At 39.9% G+C, this 20,034-nt stretch overlaps 1 protein-coding gene across 6 annotated transcripts in view; it reads right to left on the bottom strand.

Moving 5' to 3' along the window:
* The window catches only part of TTC13 (tetratricopeptide repeat domain 13), an 88,069-nt gene that overhangs the window by 20,341 nt on the left and 47,694 nt on the right, over positions 1–20,034 (bottom strand). For 4 of the 6 annotated variants that reach the window (XR_004377297.2, XM_032806391.2, XM_032806392.2 and 1 more), the window contains 9 exons: positions 19,539–19,636; positions 17,784–17,925; positions 15,907–16,081; positions 15,332–15,488; positions 13,049–13,179; positions 12,309–12,441; positions 6,912–7,004; positions 2,091–2,174; positions 994–1,078 (listed from right to left, as the gene is read on the bottom strand). Coding sequence is in view for 5 of the 6 variants with exons in the window: in XM_032806391.2 (XP_032662282.1) it covers positions 994–1,078; positions 2,091–2,174; positions 6,912–7,004; positions 12,309–12,441; positions 13,049–13,179; positions 15,332–15,488; positions 15,907–16,081; positions 17,784–17,925; positions 19,539–19,636 (1,098 nt within the window). In the remaining variant the exon portion in view is untranslated. The remainder of the gene's footprint in view (positions 1–993; positions 1,079–2,090; positions 2,175–6,911; positions 7,005–12,308; positions 12,442–13,048; positions 13,180–15,331; positions 15,489–15,906; positions 16,082–17,783; positions 17,926–19,538; positions 19,637–20,034) is intronic. The other 2 variants (XM_032806394.2, XM_032806393.2) reach the window with 1 other exon arrangement.

Raw genomic sequence — 20,034 nt, 5'->3', positions numbered from 1 at the left:
TAATATCGAATTTAGCGCTACTCCTCTCGTTGGGGTGGAGTACAGAAATCGATTTAAAGAGCCCTTTATATCGATATAAAGGGCGTTGTAGTGTGGACAGGTACAGCGTTAAATCGATTTAACGCTCTTTAAATCGATTTAAACGCGTAGTGTAGACCAGGCCTCACACAGAAAGTCTAGGTAGCAGTGTTTAAGCTTCTGTGAAGACATCTATACCTGATCACTTTGAATTACCCTGCTTTGACTGGTGTGAATGTTCCTTTCCAAACTATTCAAGTCTGAATATTTTATTTATACTCTGTTCATTTAAATACAAAAATCTTTAAAATTAAGCCCTTCTTGCCATATTCCCAAAGATTTAAATACTCATCTAACTCATCCAACATTAGATGTATTCAAAAAAATCTTAGAACTAAACCCTAAGAATTTGGAGGGGGGAGTTGGGTTTGGTGATTCTGGCACTTTTCCACTATATCAGAGTAGAAGCCACCAGTTCATTCCACAATGGCCATCAGCCATTAACAGGCAACTACTCTTGCTCATTACTGCTCTGGGCCACATTCAAATCAGTGGCCCTGAACTGAAAAAATGTTCCATATTCCATAAACTCCAACTCTATAAACTCTTTTCTTCCATTTGTTCAATTGTTTTACACAGTTATGCTGAGCCAGTCATTCAGTTTCTAAATAAAAATCCTTATTGCTAGGAAGGCTGGCTTCAAGGAACCAATCTCAGAATTTTTTTCTCCCTTTAACAGGAATATTTTCCTTTTACTAATTTAAATAATTATTGGATTAAGTCTTCTCAGGTACACATCACATGCATCTAAGGGAAGGACCAAGCCTTAGATGAGCAAATTTTCAGTCATTTTGATTAGTACATTAATTCTTTAGAATATAGCCATAGTTCCTACAGTTGTTCATTTTAAATTAGACATACAACTGTCCATTCAAATTGTTACCCACATGAGCTGAAGGTTGTTGCTGAACTTACCTTCATTATGGAAACAAGGTCTTCTACTTTATGTACATTTTCCAGTGCTTCTCTAACTTCTAGCAGACCTTTAGGATTATTAGCACTAAAATAAAACATGCAACAATTTTAACATACAGCAACACAATGGTCAAACACAACTAGCATTTTTCAGAACATCCACCTAGTTTCAATGTAACCAATCATTTCTCATGGTTAATGGAGTGAACTACTACATTATATTCTACTACATTTCCCTTGGCAAATTTCCCCGCTCTTCCCATTTGGTCGGGGGTGAAAAATAAACAATACAATAAAACATTTTTTACCTAATGATTTTCTTTCTATGACTAAATTAGGGTTGCCAACCCTCCCAGTTTTGCCGTGAGTCTTCCGGAATCTGGCTCTATCTCCCGGAGACTAATTCACTTGTCAGGAAGTCTGAAAATATCCTCTATAGTCCAACAGCAATGTTAAGTATCTCCCTTTTATCCTTAATCTCCTTCCATCTAACTTTCTCCAAACCTTACTATTCCAGAGAAAAGCCTTTAGGGTGGCTTTTAAAACTACAGATATCACTCACTTATAAGGGCTGAAAACAAACACTCTGACTCCTAGCCTTCGTAATACCTGGCAAAGATCACAACTTCCTACATATTACCCTCCACAGATGATCCATACCCACATCTCCCACTCTGCTATTGGCTTCATACATCAAGCACCAATATTGGTCCGAAAAATTAATTAATTCATGCTCCCGTAACCTGGAGTATGAATCAACATTTTCCATGACCACCTTGAACAAAACACACCCTCCCTTGTAAGACAGGGCTAAGATCCACCCATGCCTGATAAAGGCCAGAAGGGTGGGTACAGGTACTCTCAAAAGTTAACTACTTAAATTACTATTATCATTCATATGTAAAAGAGAAGATTACTTTGCTTTCTTTCTTATGGCAATTAGTGAGCTTCTCCCATTGGTAAGAGGGCACAGTTATGGCTAGTACTGGACCTTTAAGAAAATATTTCACCAGACTTTCTGTATGGTCTATGAAAATAATAGAAATTTGAATTGATATTGAAGGAGGAAGGAAAAAAATATTAAATAAACCATGTACCCATGATAAACAAGGATCCTGTCTTTGATAAAATGAAGTATTTTTTCAAAATATTCCAGGTATCTCATGTTAATGACTTGTCCCCTGTAGACAGAAGATAAATAAAAAATACTTTTAAAATGTCTACTAGGATAATCCACTCCATAACTAACATGTATGCGGTTCATAAAAGCATGAGATGTGATTTCTATACAGAAGTGTATGGTAGAGTAGTGGAAGCTTAATCAGAGATTTGTCTGAATAAATAAGCAAACCATTTATTTTCAACAGGGGACTTGTAGAATTTTCAAGGTCTCACTGCTCTTGCTGCTTTTCAACAAGCTACTTTTCATGGGTGCTCCCCCACTACTACCAGTGTTCTTGTGCACAGTTTAAAAAAAACACAAAAACAAAAACAGTACCAATTTGGATTTGCAAATCTTTTTTGTATACAACTATTTACCCTGGTAGAAAGCTGTGTGTGTTTATCTGTGAAGATAAATGCAGGGACTGATAATCCTAACTGTAACTGGTTTACTTTGAGCTCTGGTATGCGATTGTGATGTCTGTTCTAAACAACTTAAGTATCCTCTTCTCATGGATGTGTTTGTATTAACTGTCCCTAAATCCCACACATAAAATTGTAATTAAAAAACAAAAACAAACAAACAAACAAAAAAACCTGTTTTCGGGATGATTCACTGACCCCTGATTCAGAGTAGGGGGAATATCTTAAGGACACTGAAAAATATCAAGTATTCACTTCTTTTTTAAAGGGTGGAGGAGAATGAGTGGAGTACAATAACTTTAAAACACATTTCCATACAGAAGGACACCAGATGTTTCAAACTCCAGGACATTTTCAAGAACATTTTCATTTCTAGTTGCTATCTAAATACAGCACTCTACTGCTCTTTCAGGAAATTAAATATTTAACCAGCAGTTCAAAAGCAAACAAATAGCTGACTTGGTGCCTTCTTCCTTGAACATTAGGTATGAGCCTGTAAACTCTCAAGAGAGTCCTGTCAGGATTGTAGCCATACGTAATGCCTTCAACGGGAACATTACATACCATTATTGCATTTGTAGGAATCCTTCCTGTTCTCCAGTCTACAAAATAAGATTTTATATAGCAAAATGTTACAGCTACATATACCAGGAGGCAAAAACCACTGTCAATCATAGGAGACGTTTATAGCCAGTCTCTATCCTCTCTCTATAATTATTCAGGGCTTGATTCTAGCACCTTAACTCATTTTGTGCAGCACACCTTACTACTCACACAGTCCCACTGCTTTTAATTTACCTGAATGGGAATAAACACTGATCAGAATTAGAATACTAAAGTGTGTACGTTGGAAAAGAAAGGGAAAGAGAATAGATGATAAACAATTACTGATACGATTTGCCCTTGTTGTAAGTCCCATCTTATTCCATCCTACACAAAAGCTTTCTGTACAACAGGCAGAAGTATGAAGGAGTAAAAATAAGAAAACAGGATTTCCTTGAATGGTAGCTTGGAGAACTCCGATATCAAAGTCAGCCTAAAAGGATGTTGGATCTAGCCAGTGAGAAGTGGTAATGAATAAGGAAAGACATCAGGTAGTGACTCCAGAGTTGTTAGCTGTTCCTCAACTCCCTCTACTTGATAGGCACTGCCACCTCTTCAGAATGCCCAAGAACAGATATTAGTAGTGGGTGTCTCAACATATATTTGGAGGAATACTGACAACTTTCCTCAGTCAGAACAGGTCTCAAATTCTTGTTTTGCCCATGAAAACGAAAAGTTTAGACTTTCAAAAAGGCAAAGTGATATCTGATAACGGGATGGAGGTGAGCCAAAGGCATTCTTATACTGACTCAGAAGGGCAGAAACGGCAGCTTAATATCTGCACTTTAAGAATGCTAAGTCCTAGACCCTTACAGAACTCCAAGAAAATCAAGTAAAAAGACTTTGTAAACACTTGAAGTGTTCCCAAAGGACCATCCAACAGAAATGTTCCAAATTAGAGTGACTAAAAGACTATGGTAGAAAGTTTTCTGGTACTCTCCAGACATTAAGCCTCTACAAGGAAAAATCTAATGCAGAAACCATCATTTATCATCCTCCAAGATGCCAGACTCAAATAGTAAGAACTGTTGAGTGGAATTGGACCTTGCATAAAGGAGTACCAGATAAAGAAGGTATCGTTAGCATGGACCAAACAAAAAGACTAAATGTACAGAAACAATAGGTGACAGTATGGGACAAAGGGATTCTATGAGACTAGGCTGAGCACCATCTGACCTGATCTTTCATAACTATGCAAGGGAATAAAGTGAGTGGAGATAAGTTTCCAAACCCTTTTCTCCACTCCCAAGAGAACAGGTACTTTATCCTGCAAATCAAAGTGTGAAAAAAAGAGGTAATTTTGGTTCACCTCCAGCTTCCCAGCAGTCTACTATGGGCTCTACTGCACATAATCATAAACTTACTTCTCTTGGTACTCCTTGAAACCATCTACATAATTTTTTGGTTAATCTAACTACCATATAAAGAAATCAAATTGGGCTAGTTCATGCAGCTCTCCAAATGAGCACTACTTTTTTGAGCCTGCTCAAGAATCCAAGCTTGATACAGATTAAACCTCTAGCCTTTATGGTTGTGAAAATAACCTTCAGAATATAAAGTTCACATAAACCAATGCTTAAGTCTGCCTGAAACAACAGTCTAGAGGTGTGAAATGATCCCATTCAGCTCAACAAGGTTTTCATTCTGAAACCTAGTTATGATATATGAATTAGCAGTATTTCAAAGCTACTTCATGGCTGATTAAAGCACACAAGAAGGGATTATCCTATTTGTGCAGATTTGCACAATCTATTCCAAGTGATATCTCATTTTGATGTCATGAGTGGATGGAAGGCAGAGCTTAGGAGAGTACCACTACCTACTATTCTCTCCAGCTGCCTCATTCAATCCCAGATTAATGGTTATTCTCAGAAAGGAATTCAGTAGTGTGCAAAGGAAAAAGTGGGCTCTTGGACTCTGAAAGGATGCAGTCAAAACTTGTGATGGGGAAGCATGAACGTTCACTAGTCTGGGAAGATTTAGGCCCTTGCAAACTGATTAATATCCGTACCTGGATTACAATCTTTCTGTCAAGAAAAAACTATCAGTATTATTCAAGCCATGGTACAGACCCAAGGAGCACAGGTCAGTCCAAAAGGAAAGGTCAGAAATTGATTCAGTCTGGTCCTGCACCTTATGAAGAGACAGTAACTCATTTCAGTACAAGTATAGCCTAGATATCTCACAGGGACTCACTAGACTCGTTGGAACATCAAACTATAGGATTGCTAGTGTTATCCGATGAGAGAAAGGCATAAGAAATATTTATATTACTGAGAGACAAGCAGGGTTACTGAACTGAAGGCCAGGGACAGAGAAATGCCTTTGCAAAGTAGTCACTCTTTCCTCACTATTAATAACACTAGCAAGAGTAGGGCATTTCTTAGAGTTATCTTTTTTCTGCTGATGATGCAAGGCAAAGCTGGAGGTTCAAGCTCCACTTCTCCCTCTATCTCCCATATTGAGGAAAAAAACAGGTAATGAGTTATGGCCTGAGGTAGGGGTTGCCCTCCACACTTTATAAAGAGTGTTTGGATTCTGCTACATCTTTAATGGAAGAGAGAAGAGGATAAAGCAAAAGTCAAGAGAAGACAGAGACCCAGGAAGGAGAATTTAATTTGATAGGAAGAATACAGAAGTCTGAGCACAACATTGTCCCTGAAGAGCTGGAAACAGCTAATGTATCTGGCCCTACAAGGCAGTTACTGAGCTACATCAGAGTTTCAGCCAAACCTGTACTTACATATCCCAGAGAAAACGTCAGACTGCTGGGCTCCATTCAGTGGAATGGGAAATGGTCGGAGTTGCCAAGAGAGAGCGAGAGAGAGAACACTATCATCCTGTGCACTAAGAGCTTTAAACATCAGTAATTCTTTCTGTAAAATATTTTTAGAAAGATCTTTTTCTAATTTTTTTCCTTTTTGAGTAACACTGAAAAACAGGATTAGAAATAAAAGTAGCAGGACTAAACGGGGATTCTGCTTCCCATAAAGGAAGATGGAAGCATGGCTACACACACTCTCCATTTGTGATTGACAGTGATTTTGCCACGTCTCTCCTTTCTCCATTGCTTCGTGGGAGGTGGAACTGTAATGCTTGCTATACAGAATCTTGTTTTATGAAATGAAGAAGAAGGAACATACAACAATGATTTGAATTTTTCACATTTGAACCTTTTTCTGAAACTGCAGTTAGCTTTCAGTTTCTTAGGTATTTTGACACCTGCGTCTTTAACCTTTCCATGATGAAACATTTCCTCTAAATACTACTAATGGATGATGGTTACAAAGTAGGAAACACAGATTGCCTAGTACTGTGCAATTACACCTGGCAGTATTGCCTTCTGGGAGTAGCATTTGTGGAAAATACATCAACGACAGTGGGTTTAATCTTAAGTATATGAAATAGACATTTTAATTTGAGAATTAAAAACTAGAATGAAAAGTTATCTTTTGGGACACATTTCTCTCTCCCCAAAATAAAGAGAATAGAAAACATTAGATTAAAAAAAAAAAGAAGAGGGTGAAAAAAACCCATGAGAGATGATAATTTGTTTTTAACGAGTCGAAAAATTAACAAAAGCTCTACTAGAATTAAAAACAAAACAGTCAAAATGTTAGACATTTCATAGTATGTACACACTGAACGTGGTCAGCTATAATAGCTCATTAACAGCCTACATATTTTAGCACAATTCCTAATGCAAACAAGATTAGGCGAAAACTTCATACCTGATTAGATTGATGTGGTTATTAAAGCCTCTACTAAGACTTCGAGCTGGCATTTGGTCTAACCAAAGCACAGGCTGGTCTGGATCAGCTATCCTACAAAGAAATACCCTGTTAAAATTTGTGCACCTAAAGAAGTCTTATTACAGGTCATATTTTAAATCAAGAAAATATCAGATATGAAATTTCTGAAGTTCCATCTTAAACATAACTGCCAATCTGTGCTGCCATCTGATGTAACCTATGAGTCTGAGAAGCTGGTTCATGCATCAATGCCTTCAAGCAAAGCTTGAATTCAGAGATCATAAAACAAGATGCTGAATTTTATTTTATTTTTTTTAAAATTGAAATGTGTATCAGCTTCGGTAACAGGAAGAAAGCAGTTCATAAAATTCTCACTAATGCAGCTAGACAGTTTGAAACAGTTAACTCTTTGCTAGCAGAGTAAATCGCTGCAATGTATCCTGCAATCTTTCATAGCTCTTTAACTACCTAATACAAAAGGGAAAACAAGAATATTTTCAGGAAAAAATGAACCCACAGAAACTTTTAAACATATGCCCTAACCTAGCAACTTGTATCCTCCTCTGGCATCTGAGAACCACTTCCTGTAAGAAAAAGAAGGCAGTAACTTCACTTCCCTATCTTTTCTCAGGTAGGGCTGCTAAAATGGGGGCACTAGCTCAAGAGTGAAGTCCTGCATTTATCCAAAGAACAGGTGGAGCACAGGTGGTGGGAGGGCAAGCTTCCCCAGTATTGCCTGACAGGTATGCTTCAAATATTATTTGGGGTAGATTTACATTTAAGAACAGTAACAGATTATTGCTACTGATTAGCTTGTTACACCTAATAATTGTGCACACTGCCAGTCTAGGATAAAAACCTTTTCATATTATTGTTACTACATCCCCCCCTCCCACTTGTTTCACCCATGTTATATATCTTGTCTTTTAGACTAACTTCTCTTGGATACGTACTGTCTTTTTACTTCATGTCTGCACAGAGTCTAGCACAATGAGGTCCTGACTTGGTTAAGGCCTCTAGGCAATACTTTAGTATAAAGAACAGTTACAAACATACAGTAACTGGTTCTTCTGCATGTATTGCCCACATGACTTCCAGCTTTTAGTGAGCATGCACACGAGACTGGACTCTTCTGGCCAGCAATATTGATTTGAGTCATGTCAGTGCCCTAGATGTCCTCATGCTTCTCTCCTCATTGTCTCTCAGTTTTTAGCCAGAGTCTGTAGCAGTACTTGATGAGTATCCTCAGTGCCGTGGAAAACTAAAAAGCGGAACTCTATACTAGTAGTGACTGACTCACTGATAGATGGTCCAGTGTTTAGGGCAGTAGCCTAGGAATTAGGCGACCTAAATTTAACTCCCTGCTCTGTCAGATTTCCTGTGTGATCTTGGGCAAGTCAATTAGTCTCTCTGTGCCTTGGTTCCTCGTCTATAAAATGGAGATAACAGCACTTCCCTACCTCATGTGCGTGTTGTCAGTCTTTAATGTATTTATCCTCACATGTTCAAATACTACAGTGATGCCACAGTGGTCATAAGGGGTACGTCTACACTACCCACCAGATCAGCAGGTAGCAATCGATCTATTGGGGATCGATTTATTGCATGTAGTGTAGACATGATAAATCGATCCCCAATCACTCTCCCATCGACTGCTGAACTCCAGCAGTGCAAGAGGTGGAAGCAAAGTCGATGGGGGAGCCGCGGCTATCGATCCAGCACCACGAGGATGCGAAGTAAGTAATTTTAATTCGATCTAAGATACGTCGACTTCAGCTATGCTATTCTCGTAGCTGAAGTTGTGTATCTTAGATCGATTCCCCACCCCCCCCGCCCAGTGTAGACCAGGCCTTAGGTGAGATGTTTCTACCAGGAATTGGAGCGATATCTAGCGGGCTGGATGTATGGATGTATGGAAACAGGCATTTTGCATGTCGAGAGCTGAAAACCAGCCTTGAGGATCTAACAAGAAAATTATGGAGGCCAAATGAACATCCTGAATTTGAAACACCAAATGAAGTTGTTGGGATACTGAAAATCCAGGATGGGTCACCAACTAATGGTTCTTTGGAATGAGAAAGTGACAGGAATAAAAATGTCTGCCCCTAAATTCTAAGGGCATTTCCTCCACTGCTTCCAGTTGTAGGACCCACTGGTCCAAGATGGTTCGAGCCCAACCTTCCTGGAAATAAAAGAGACAGTTGCTATGTTGATGTGGAAAGGGCAGGGAGGGGTCTAAAGTATCCTCTGATGGTTCTACCAAGATTTTGAAATTGACTGGTGGAAGCCTCAGATTGAGGGGCAGCAGAAGACTAGTCAGAGGGCCATCTCCAGTGGACTCTCTTTCTTCCTCTGTAGCTCTAAAGTCCTCTGTGGCTGATGACAATATTGGACAGAGAAGTGCTGTCTGAATACGGGTTCTGACTTGACCTTTTTTTTCTGCCCCAAAAAGAAGAGGCCCAGAGAGCACAGAGTTACCTGTAGGTCTTTAAAGGAGAGGAGGGCCAAAGTTTGTTGCCCTCAAATGGTAAGTCCTAGAACGCCCTGGGAATCCCCAGGTAGTGAAGCTATGACGACCTCTCTCATTGCTATTGCATTAGCCATAGTATGCACTGCGGTGTAAACAACACATGGAGGGGTTCCAGGAGGGATGTTCCCTATGACTCCCAGATCTCTTTCTGCTACTCTCATGGAATCTTCTTTAGAATATCTTCCAGATTCCCACTGTGCTATCCAGGGAGTTGAGAGCAGATGGGTGGGAGATGAGTTCCTACAATGTTCAGAGGTGGAGAAGTAGTAGTAGCAGTAGTAATAATATACTTCCTCCAAAGGAAAGGGCCATTCTACTGGGATTGGCCTGCCTCTGAAGGAGAGATCAGTACCAGGAATACCTCCTTAGCCTGATATTCTGGTAACTCTGAAGCTGGTGGTTTGGAGATCCCCACCGTCAATCTCTTAAGGAAAGGTGACTCTAGCACCAAATCCATTTGGCACCATGTATGCTTTAGTACCAAGATAGCTGGTAGCAAGGTAGCAGGTACCGCTGGACACTGTTTCAAGGCAACCAGGACTGAGGTGGAAGGTACCAGGCTTCTAGTTCTGATGTACTTGGTGCTAAGACTCTACATTCCAAGGTGCCCAGTGGTAAGGTTGATACAAAGAGAAGTGCAGTCCACATATTTAGTAGGTACCACTTCTGCTTCCCAGGTACTGACCACTAAGAGAGCAGAAGGGGCCTTAACAGGCTTCTGGCTCTTAGGGTACATCTATACTACCCACTGGATCAGCGGGTAGTGTTCGATGTATTGGGGATCGATTTATCGCGTCTCATCTGGACGCAATAAATTGATCCGCTAATCAACGCCCGTACTCCACCTTGGCAGGAGGAGTAAGTGGAGTCGACGGGGGAGCCGTGGCAGTCGACCTGCTTCCATGACGATGGCCAGGTAAGTCTAACTAAGATACTTGGACTTCAGCTACACAAATCGCGTAGATGAAGTTGTGTATCTTAGTTCGAATCCCCCCAATAGTGTAGCCCAGGACCTAGATGGAGCCCAACACAAATCAGAAGCATGATGACTCTTGTGCCTCAACTTACTAGGCACCCGAGATGGTGACCTGTGCTTTGCTCATCCCTAAAACCAATGTTCTTTCCTGCCCACCAGAGGACATCAATACCAGAATAATGGCAGACAAATGGGGCCTTTGAATAGATGTGGCCTAAAAACTCGGACTGAAATCTCAGCTCATCAGGGCACTAATGGAGCAAGACTTACAGATGTCTGAGACTGGGCAGTAGCTTTCCTCTCTAAGTCAGAGGAGGCTTGTATCAATTTCTCAAGGAGGAACAGCTTCCAGCAGGCTGCTCTAGCTCTACGTGCATGCACAAAAGGAGCAATATACAGAACATCACCCAAGGATGAGTTCCTCTCCTAGGCAGAGTAGGCACTGAGAGTACTCATCATTCATAGACATCAAAACATCACACAAGGGATAAGCAATTAATTCTGGTGATTTAGCTTCTGCCATGTTGCTAGCAACCCTGTATTGGGGGTTTGGGTGTCTAGTCTATGTCAACTACCTAACAAAGCAATTTTTTTAAATCAACATGCATTTTACCAACTATAATCCCAATTCACACTAGCAACGCACAGAGCAAAGAGTGGACATTACAAGGGTTTCATTTTGCCGTCACAGGTGGTAAGAAGGAACTGAGAGACAGCTGGGCCCTTTGCCCTCAGGTGTGTTTGTGGGATGGGGTGGGCGCAGGCATGGCCCTAACAGAAACTAAGAACTAAAAGAATCCAATCTCATACACATGTGCTAAGAGTGACATCCATGGGCCAATAACTCACAAAAGAATGAAATAGTTGATTCTCATTTCTCTCTCTGCTGAGACTGTTACTAAGGGTGACAATTATTGTCTCTTGTCCATTTCTCAGAAACTTTTGGTCATCAGTTGGACTGCATTTGAAACAGTAATCTAGAACAAAGTTCTTCAAACTGAATTGCAACTCCCAGGAAGGGGCAGTATGTTGGAGAAAGCAGTGAAAAAAAATGTAAGATTTTTGTAAATAACAATAGATGTAGTGCATACATTCTGTTAACAATTTTTACAACAAAAATAGTCTTACTGTTCAAGTTTTTACCTTATTGAGAACAAGTAAAATTGAAAGCAGAGGCTAGAAAGATGGTTAGATCCAGGCTTCCATTTAAAAACAATGCATGCCATCACAAGATATCAACTTGTTTTTACTCTTCTGTGCAAAGTTCAGAAAAAAAGCCCAGACATTTCTTTATAAAAAGGAACTTTAAAGCATGCTCTGCATACCAAACCTTTTTGATTCCTACAGTTAACTCAGTAATGTTCATACTATTTAATGGACTTCCCTCCCCAAATGGATTAACTGATGGAAAAAAATACAGTGCAAGAGTCCTCTGCATGTGAAGAAAGTATAAACTACTTCACAATAACCGACCTTTATTCTGCTAGCTGAATTTGTATCCCACTACCCTCTGTCTCCTTCAAAACAACTTATTTATTTTAGCTTTTCAAAATTATCTTGTGAAAAAGTACAGTGCCTCTAATCTCTGCCAAGCGCAGATCAAGGAAATCTCAATCTGCAATAGAGTATTCATCCTTTGGATGAAGAGTTGTTAAACATCCTTTTATGAAAATCCCTGCAAACACTACACAGTGGACCAGCCCATAAGTGAGGATGCAGTTAAAGCAGTAGAGGCTAAGATTCCGAAGAGATTTGCCTTCACATCTAGTACAAAGCCTGCAGCTGTTCAGTCTCTCTTAAATTCCACTAACAGGAACTTGCATCAATATCACAAGGTAACGCTCAGTAGCTCTCTTCTCTTAAGCATTACCTTCGCCATTTCACAGCAATGTCAAACATATCTCTCCATTGCATCAATCTGGTTTTCCCATTCATTCGAACTTTTGAGTTTGCCCATGTCCGCTGCACAGCTTGCATTACTTCCAACGCAGCCAGCCCCATTGCTGAACAACAAAAAATATATAGAACCAGTCAGTCCACTCAGAGACTTTCTATTTTACAGAGGGGAACTGAAGCAGCCAAGTTAAGAGACCTGTCCAAGTGAACAGAAGCAGCTAGTGTTAATGCTGGTGTTAAGACCCAGTAGCTCATGGCTTCCAGTCCAGAGCTAGACCATGATGCCTCAGAAAATATGTACATATTAAGATACAAAGTGTGGTTATCTGTAAATTTTACATCTACGCATTTTTGATTAATACATTTCAGATGAATGGAAATGTAAAGAAAAAGGTTTTACAACTGCATATCACTTTAAGAGTATATTTTTAATTAAACCACTAGAGCTACATCACTGTAGGTAATGCACCTCCCATATAACTGGTAGCCAGGTCTACGGAAGAATTCTTCATCAACCTAGTGCTGTCTACATCAGGAGGCAGTTGGCAAAGCTAAGCCCTTCAGGAATGTGGATTTTGCACACCCCTGAGATGTCATTATGCCAATATAAGAACCCAGTGTAAAATAACCTTAAGTTTATTAGCTCAAAGTGCTATCAAAGCAAGCATCGACATTTTTCATTTCCATTCCCAGGTGGAAAGTCCCCCCGCATACCTCTGTGTATTCTCTTATTTGGAAGGAATCCTGGTGTCTCATATTGCATCTGTGAACCCAGACGATCAGCCACACATACAAGTTCTTGCACTTCAGGTTTATAGCTTTCAAAATTCTGAAATAGCACATCCCTTGAAGAAAAAAATGTCACAAAGTAAATATCAACCACCATCTTCCATGATGGCTCCTGAAAACAACTTAAAAACAATCTGTATTTGTGATGGTCAGTAACACAAGCTCAGAAAAAAATTAAAAGCAGTACCAAAAAACACACATGTTGTATATACACACACAAAACAATCCAGGTGAAATTCTGACCCCAATGAAGTAAACAGCAAAACTCATTCATCTCAATAGGAACAGTATTTCACCAGACTTAATTATTGCAAAAGGCTTTATAGTGAGTCACCTCCTCAGTGTATATTAATCCTGAATTTCATAGGGATCAGAGCTATGGCATGAAAGAAAACCCATGAGGAGTAACAGACTAGGGGTCTGATTCTGTAATTCCTTCTCCAGAACTCCCACTGAAGTCAGCAGACATTTTACATGCATAAGAAATGAGGTTTGAGCCCATACCTACAAAATGACAAGTTTCTAAGCCATGTTGTGTGAAATGACCGTAAAACTGAAGGCCAGTTTTCAAAGAAAGAGAATCTCATGTGTGGAAAAGGTCTACTTCCCTGATAGTTAAACTTTTAAATCCTAATCTGATAAAGCCTTTGCTTTGGTGACTGATTACTACCACTCTAGAGGTGGAGCGTAAGAAATAATTTCATTCAGTCAGAGTTACAATTAATATATCTAATGTCCAAGAAACTGAGAAATTATACCCTTAAAAAAAAATCTTAAATACTCAACAGTAAGAAAACTCTAAGTTGAGGTTTCTACACTTAGGATGGATGTCCAGATGGATGTCCATCCTGAGTTTCTCAAGAACTAAAGTGATCTATACCTCTACCCCGATATAATGCGGTTCTCGGGAGACAAAAAATCTCATCGTGTTATAGGTAAGACCACGTTAGATCAAGCTTGCTTTGCCCCCCCCCCCGCCTCATTCCTTGTTCCCTGACCACCCCTCCGTCCCTAATCACCCCCAGGATCCCATCCCCTACCCAACCCCACCTGTCTCCTGACTGCTCCGACCCCTATCCATCACCCCCCACCCCAGACAAGCATTCACCAGCAGCACTGTGAAGAGGAGTAGCCCAGCCTCAGCCTGCTCTACTCCACCAGCTCCCAGCTGCGGCGCTCCGCTTCCCGCCATCGGTGGGTGCAGGGAGGCTAGGGAAAGGATGCCCCCTCCTACACTCACCTGTGGCGGGAAGCGGAGCGCCGCTGCTGGGAGCTGGCGGAGTGGAGCGGGCTGGGCTGCTCCGCTTCCCACTGTCGGTGAGTGCAGGGAGGTTCAGGAAAGGATTGCCCTCCACACTCACTGGCAGTGGGAAGTGGAGCGACGCAGCCCCAGCCTGCTCCAATCTGCCACCTTCCAGCCATGGCACTCCGCTTCCCGCTGCAGGTGAGTGCGGGGAGGTTGGGAAAGGACACCCTCTGTACTCACCTGTGGCGGGAAGTGGAGCGCTGCGGCTGGGAACTGGCTGAGTGGAGCGGGCTAGGGCTGGGCTGTCCCGCTTCCACAGCTGCTAGTGAGTGCGGGAGGTATCCCTTCCCCCAAGTCCCCTCCCCCGAGCAACACTGGTGAGTCTGGGACGAGGGAAGCACAGCGGACTGCTCCCAGCCCCCCGCTAATCCCTCACTCTGGGACTGCGGGGTCCCCAAAAGTGCCCTCCCACAGCTCCTGCCCCCCAGACCTTAGGGGGGAGCCCTGACTGCCCCCAAAACCCTCTGCCCCTTATCCAATCCCTTGGCCCCGGCCTGGCCCGGCACCCTTAACACGCTGCTCAGAGCAGCATGTCAGAGCTCTAACATGTTGTATGCGAACGCGCGTTATATCGGGGTAGAGATGTATAATCTAATTACTAATCCAGTTCCAAGACAAAATAAAGAACAAAAAAGTTAACATGGCTGTATAACCTGAATTATCTTTACTGAATTACATGGAACTAGAGAAGATTATTTTAACCAAGTTCTGATTCCATCTCTTTTTTACTGAGCTAAAGCTTTTTTACCAAGCATTTGCAGCCCCTCTGAATTTCAAAGTGCCCAACATTTTCTGTGGGCTTCAGGCACTGTTAAATATTTGTGACAAATTACTCCTCAGATGCATTTTTTGAAAAAATCCTACCAGGAATGGTCTAAATGGTCTGTCTAAAAACCACTCACTTTATATGTGGCTGCAATCCTGGCTGTTCTTCATAGTCTTCTATTAAAAAGGGAAGGTTTTTGGCCCAATGGTCCTTAAAGTTTCCAGGAAGATCAGTATCTACATTATATTCAGTAAGAGGGGTATCAAGATGGGCATGCAAATATCGAGAATATTCTGCGGAGGTAAAGAAAAACAATACAATAAGTGTTATTTTTGTTCTAGGCCAACAGATACATACCCCCAAAAAAGAATTTAAAACAGGAGTATATATTTGTTAAGATATTTAAGATAAATACCTTACTAAATTAATCAGTGTTAAACTTCATCCTAGCTAAATAGTTAAAAGTCCAGGCCAGTTAAGTGGAATCATAATTACCTTTACTACTAAACCAAGACCCAAATTTGATTTTTGGTCCTGGCTTTTAACTCTGAACAAACAAGCGTCAAGACACCTATGAAGACAACTCACTCAACACAGCACTTCAGTGAATAAATACATCTTATTTAAAAATAGTTTTCCATAAGTGATTCTTACACATAGGCAATTTTAGTCCTATGTCAAAGGACATTTCCCCCCCCAACTGTAACTTACCTCGGAGGTATTTCACTTTTAGGTACTCTGGGCTAGCCTTCTGGCCTGGTAGTGGATCATTTAACATAACCTTGGTCTGAGCTTTTATGCCCTCATAAAACTGCCCCATTGCAACATGACTGAGACCTTTCATATACTGGCATACTTCATTATATGGCTCTAGCTGAAGACATTTCTAGAAGATTAAAGAAATAAGTCAATAAATAAAAAAAAAATTAACCTGGGTATCTTGGAACTGTCTAATATACATTACTAAGCTCTTTAATCACAAGGCAGACACCAAGGAATGGTCTTTTACTTTCAAAAGTTGTCAGCAACTGTTTTCCCAATGACTTTTCTTTAATTTAATTAATTGCTAGTGAAGATGGAGAAAATATTTTTATCACCATTACACAAAATGTAACAGTGTTGGTCAAACTTGATCTTGATCACACTTTTCGTAACCAAGCGATTTTGTTGAAGCTACACTCACAGCTAAACAGTTTTCAGAACCAGATGAGTGAGGCTAGAAGGAACCTACTGTTGACAAGCATTGGCAAAACATATTATTTCCTAGTGCAAACAGACTCTAAAAATAGGAGACATTTTTCTTAAGATGCAACTTTATATAATGTATCTACCATCAGTTCTTCTCTTCCACTAAGCATCATAGCTCTGAAATGCACGCACTGCACTACCATTACTTGACAGTCAATTCTGCACTACATCATGATAGTTTTAGCGTAATGCTAGACAATTGGATACTTTAGAATTTAGTACCCCAAAACAAAATTCTCTGACCATATGGATGTATTAAACACTCATGAGTTATCTGCATCGCTTCACACAGCACTTGCTATTTAAATTGAAGCTGGTTTTTAAATACAAGATCTATAAACTGAGTAACAAAACAGGGACACATGGTAATTTATATAAAGATATACAATGTTCTAAATAAACAAACAGGAAAGTGTGCTTGTTAAGATAGGGAAGTAGGGATTCTTAGACTTGGTTCTGTTCCTTGCTCTGCCAATGACTCACTGTGGGACTTTGGGCAAGTCATTTAATATCTGTGCCTTAGTTTCTCAACCTGCAAAATTAGAATATAATTTATCTGCCTCATGGACAGGCATGTGTTTTTACAATTTCAGATGGATCACTCTCCACAAAAGTGTTAGCTGTTATTGTTCATGATGGAGAAAACTGAAAAGATTCAGATAAGCATCCAAAAGTTCAGATGCTTATCTAAACTTTGAGATTACAAAATTGGCTACTTGTTTTATGAGAACAGCCCTCCAACCCCTTATGGAATTTCAAAACTTTAGGTACCACTTCTGACCAGAATATTATTGAATAAGAACAATCTGAGCATTTCAAAACCTTATGAAATACCATTTAAGAGTCTAGTATTAACAATTGGTAAGTCTGGGGGAAAATGTCTCAGTTCCCTCCCATGCCTGAACTGGTTCATGATTCACTATTTGTAAGACTACAAATCATGCTTACAAAACGGAGATTGTATACAGAATTATATTTTACTTGCAATACAGGTCTGTCGCATCTTACGCTTGGGTTACGTTCCACAGTCAGCGCATACAGCAAAAATCGTGTATATTCAAAATTACATTGAGTGTAATGGTGGGAGGAATAGCCCGCACTACAGGTACAGTATTAAAATTGTTATTTTTCTCTGTTTTTGCTGACTGCGTAAAGCTGAAATCGCGCATGTTAAATGCGCATAAGATGCAACAGACTTGTACAAATTTTCATTCATATTCAGAATGTGGAATATAACATTACTGTATTTCATTTTAATTGTAATTTGATAAGTATTAGGTCGAATTTAAAAATATCAATCCTTAATTTAGTACACATCTTTAACGTCTACTTGTGCTTACCTTAAAATTCTTCAGTGCCTCATCTAGGCTACCATGATGGTAAAGCATCATTCCCCTGAGCTGTAACGTCTGAACATGATTTTGATTTAGCAACAAAGCCTTCTGGAAGCTCTCTGTGGCAGCATCAAAGTTACCAAGTTCCCTAGGTAATTCCATAAAGTCATAAGTGAGGAACATAAAAAACTATGTTGAACATACAAATCTACCTTTTTACCAAATAAATTTTAATGCAGTCCAAATGAAGATATTAAGAAAAGATATGCTATAGCTAGGGCTGATTTTTTTTTAAATTACATTGGGGCAATTTCTTTGAGTAAGGTAAGAGTTCTGCAACTTCTTCAACAGTGACAACCAAACTGTTGTTCACAATTCTTCACTTACAGGATCTACTCTTGGATACAGAATCCCACTAGACCCTGGATTCACACAATTCTCCGTGGGCATTAACCACTGAACTATGAAACTTTATGCACTTCCTGGACATTCTTTTTCTCAGAATCGACAAGAATGAAAGCCTCCTACAATGAGCACCCTCGAATAAGATATAACTGAAGACGTCCAGCTGATATCCCTCCCCCTCCCCCTCAAGCTATTTATAGGATTCAGAAGTATAAGTAAATTTTATGTCTTTCAGAAGCTGCCGTTTGAAAAAACATGTGCCAATTTTCAGTTAGTAGCCAAACTGATCATTACATTTAGAATTATTTAATTTCAGAAGTAGATACAGCCAACAGAACATGATATAGTTTTAAAAATTAAATTAAATATCCTTTTGATAAAACTGGCATGTAAAACCAAAGATTCTGAATTCAGTTTATAATATCCAATTTTAATATATTAAATGAGTTCCAACCAACCATGCACATTTAAGATAGCAGCATTAAAAATAAAGAATCAAAGCATGTACAGTTACCAAGCAGAAGAACTAGTTTATATTTTTAAAGCTGGATCATTAACTAATTAATGTTCATATTCAAAAGCCTTTTCAAAAGCAGATCTGAAAAAAGATACATTCTATTTCAACCACAAATTATTGAATTTGATGCAGGAGTGCCTGGGTGATATTTAAGGTTTGTGTTATGTAGGTAGTCAGATTAGATCGGTGGTTCTCAAACTTTTGTACTGAGGTGACCCCTTTCACATACCAAGCCTCTGAATGCGACCCTCCCCCCGCCCTTTATAAATTAAAAACATTTTTTTTTTAAATATTTAAAAATGGGGTTTGGAGTGGAGTCTGACAGCTCGTGACTCCCCCCCCCCCGTAATAACCTTGGGACCCCCTGAGGGGTCCTGACCCCCAGTTGGAAAACCCCTGGATTGGATCATCACAATGAACCCCTTCTGTCCTTAAAAAAATTCTATGAATTTATTATCTTATCTTTAGCTTAAAAGGTGATCTACAAATAATGTCTGAAAAATGTTGGCTTTGTTTTCCAAATGACTTGAGAGAGACATTTTGGCATGTTTTTAATATTTGCTAAACTTTAAATTAGCAGACCTGAATAAGAAATGAAACAACACTCCTGCATACCCATGTCTGCCAGCTCCTGTTCAGTTGCATATCCCAACATCCATTTTGCGAACAGTTGCCAAAACCCCTACTGACGGAGCCTGCCTATATTAGAAACAAAAGCAATAGCTGTGCTGAAAAATCTCCTAAAGAGTAAGAGGTTACTTTTCAAGAAATTAATACCATGTATCTTAATGGATACAGATTTACACATGCACTACTGGGGAAAATAAAACAGGACTTGCCTTACAGGCAGGCTCCAGCACTCAGCCATGGTGGGTCTGATGTTACCAGGAAAGTGCATGATTAGATGTGCACCAAGGCACTGGTGATTGCATTGGGTCTGTGCTTGGCAAGAAAGACAAAAGGAGGTAAGTTTGAATTTAATGTGCTGAAATACTACTCTACCATGTCTATTTTGAGACATCCACTACATAACCTTAATAGGCTATTTTTTTTAAATATGCTATTATAAGGTTGCTTGTGCAATTGTTAATTCTGCCCCCTTGTGCATACAATCTTTAACTGCATGATAATCATACTTTTTCCCCCTGCAGGATCTCTGCCTTTTTTACTCAGTGGACAGGATGAACAGTGCTCAGGGATTGAAGCAAGAGTGCACAATGAAGGAGGCCTTTTTCTGTAGAATCCTTGCTACATTTGTTACAGAAGTTGGAAGATGTGTAATGAATGAGGCAGGGGACTGTAGGAAGAGAAAGAAGCGTCTCATGGTGAAGACAG

This window comes from Chelonoidis abingdonii, chromosome 3 (assembly GCF_003597395.2).
Source record: "Chelonoidis abingdonii isolate Lonesome George chromosome 3, CheloAbing_2.0, whole genome shotgun sequence".
Taxonomy (NCBI): Eukaryota; Metazoa; Chordata; order Testudines; family Testudinidae; genus Chelonoidis; species Chelonoidis abingdonii.
The sequence above is the reverse complement of the archived record's forward strand: the minus strand, read 5'-3'. Positions and strand labels throughout refer to the sequence as shown.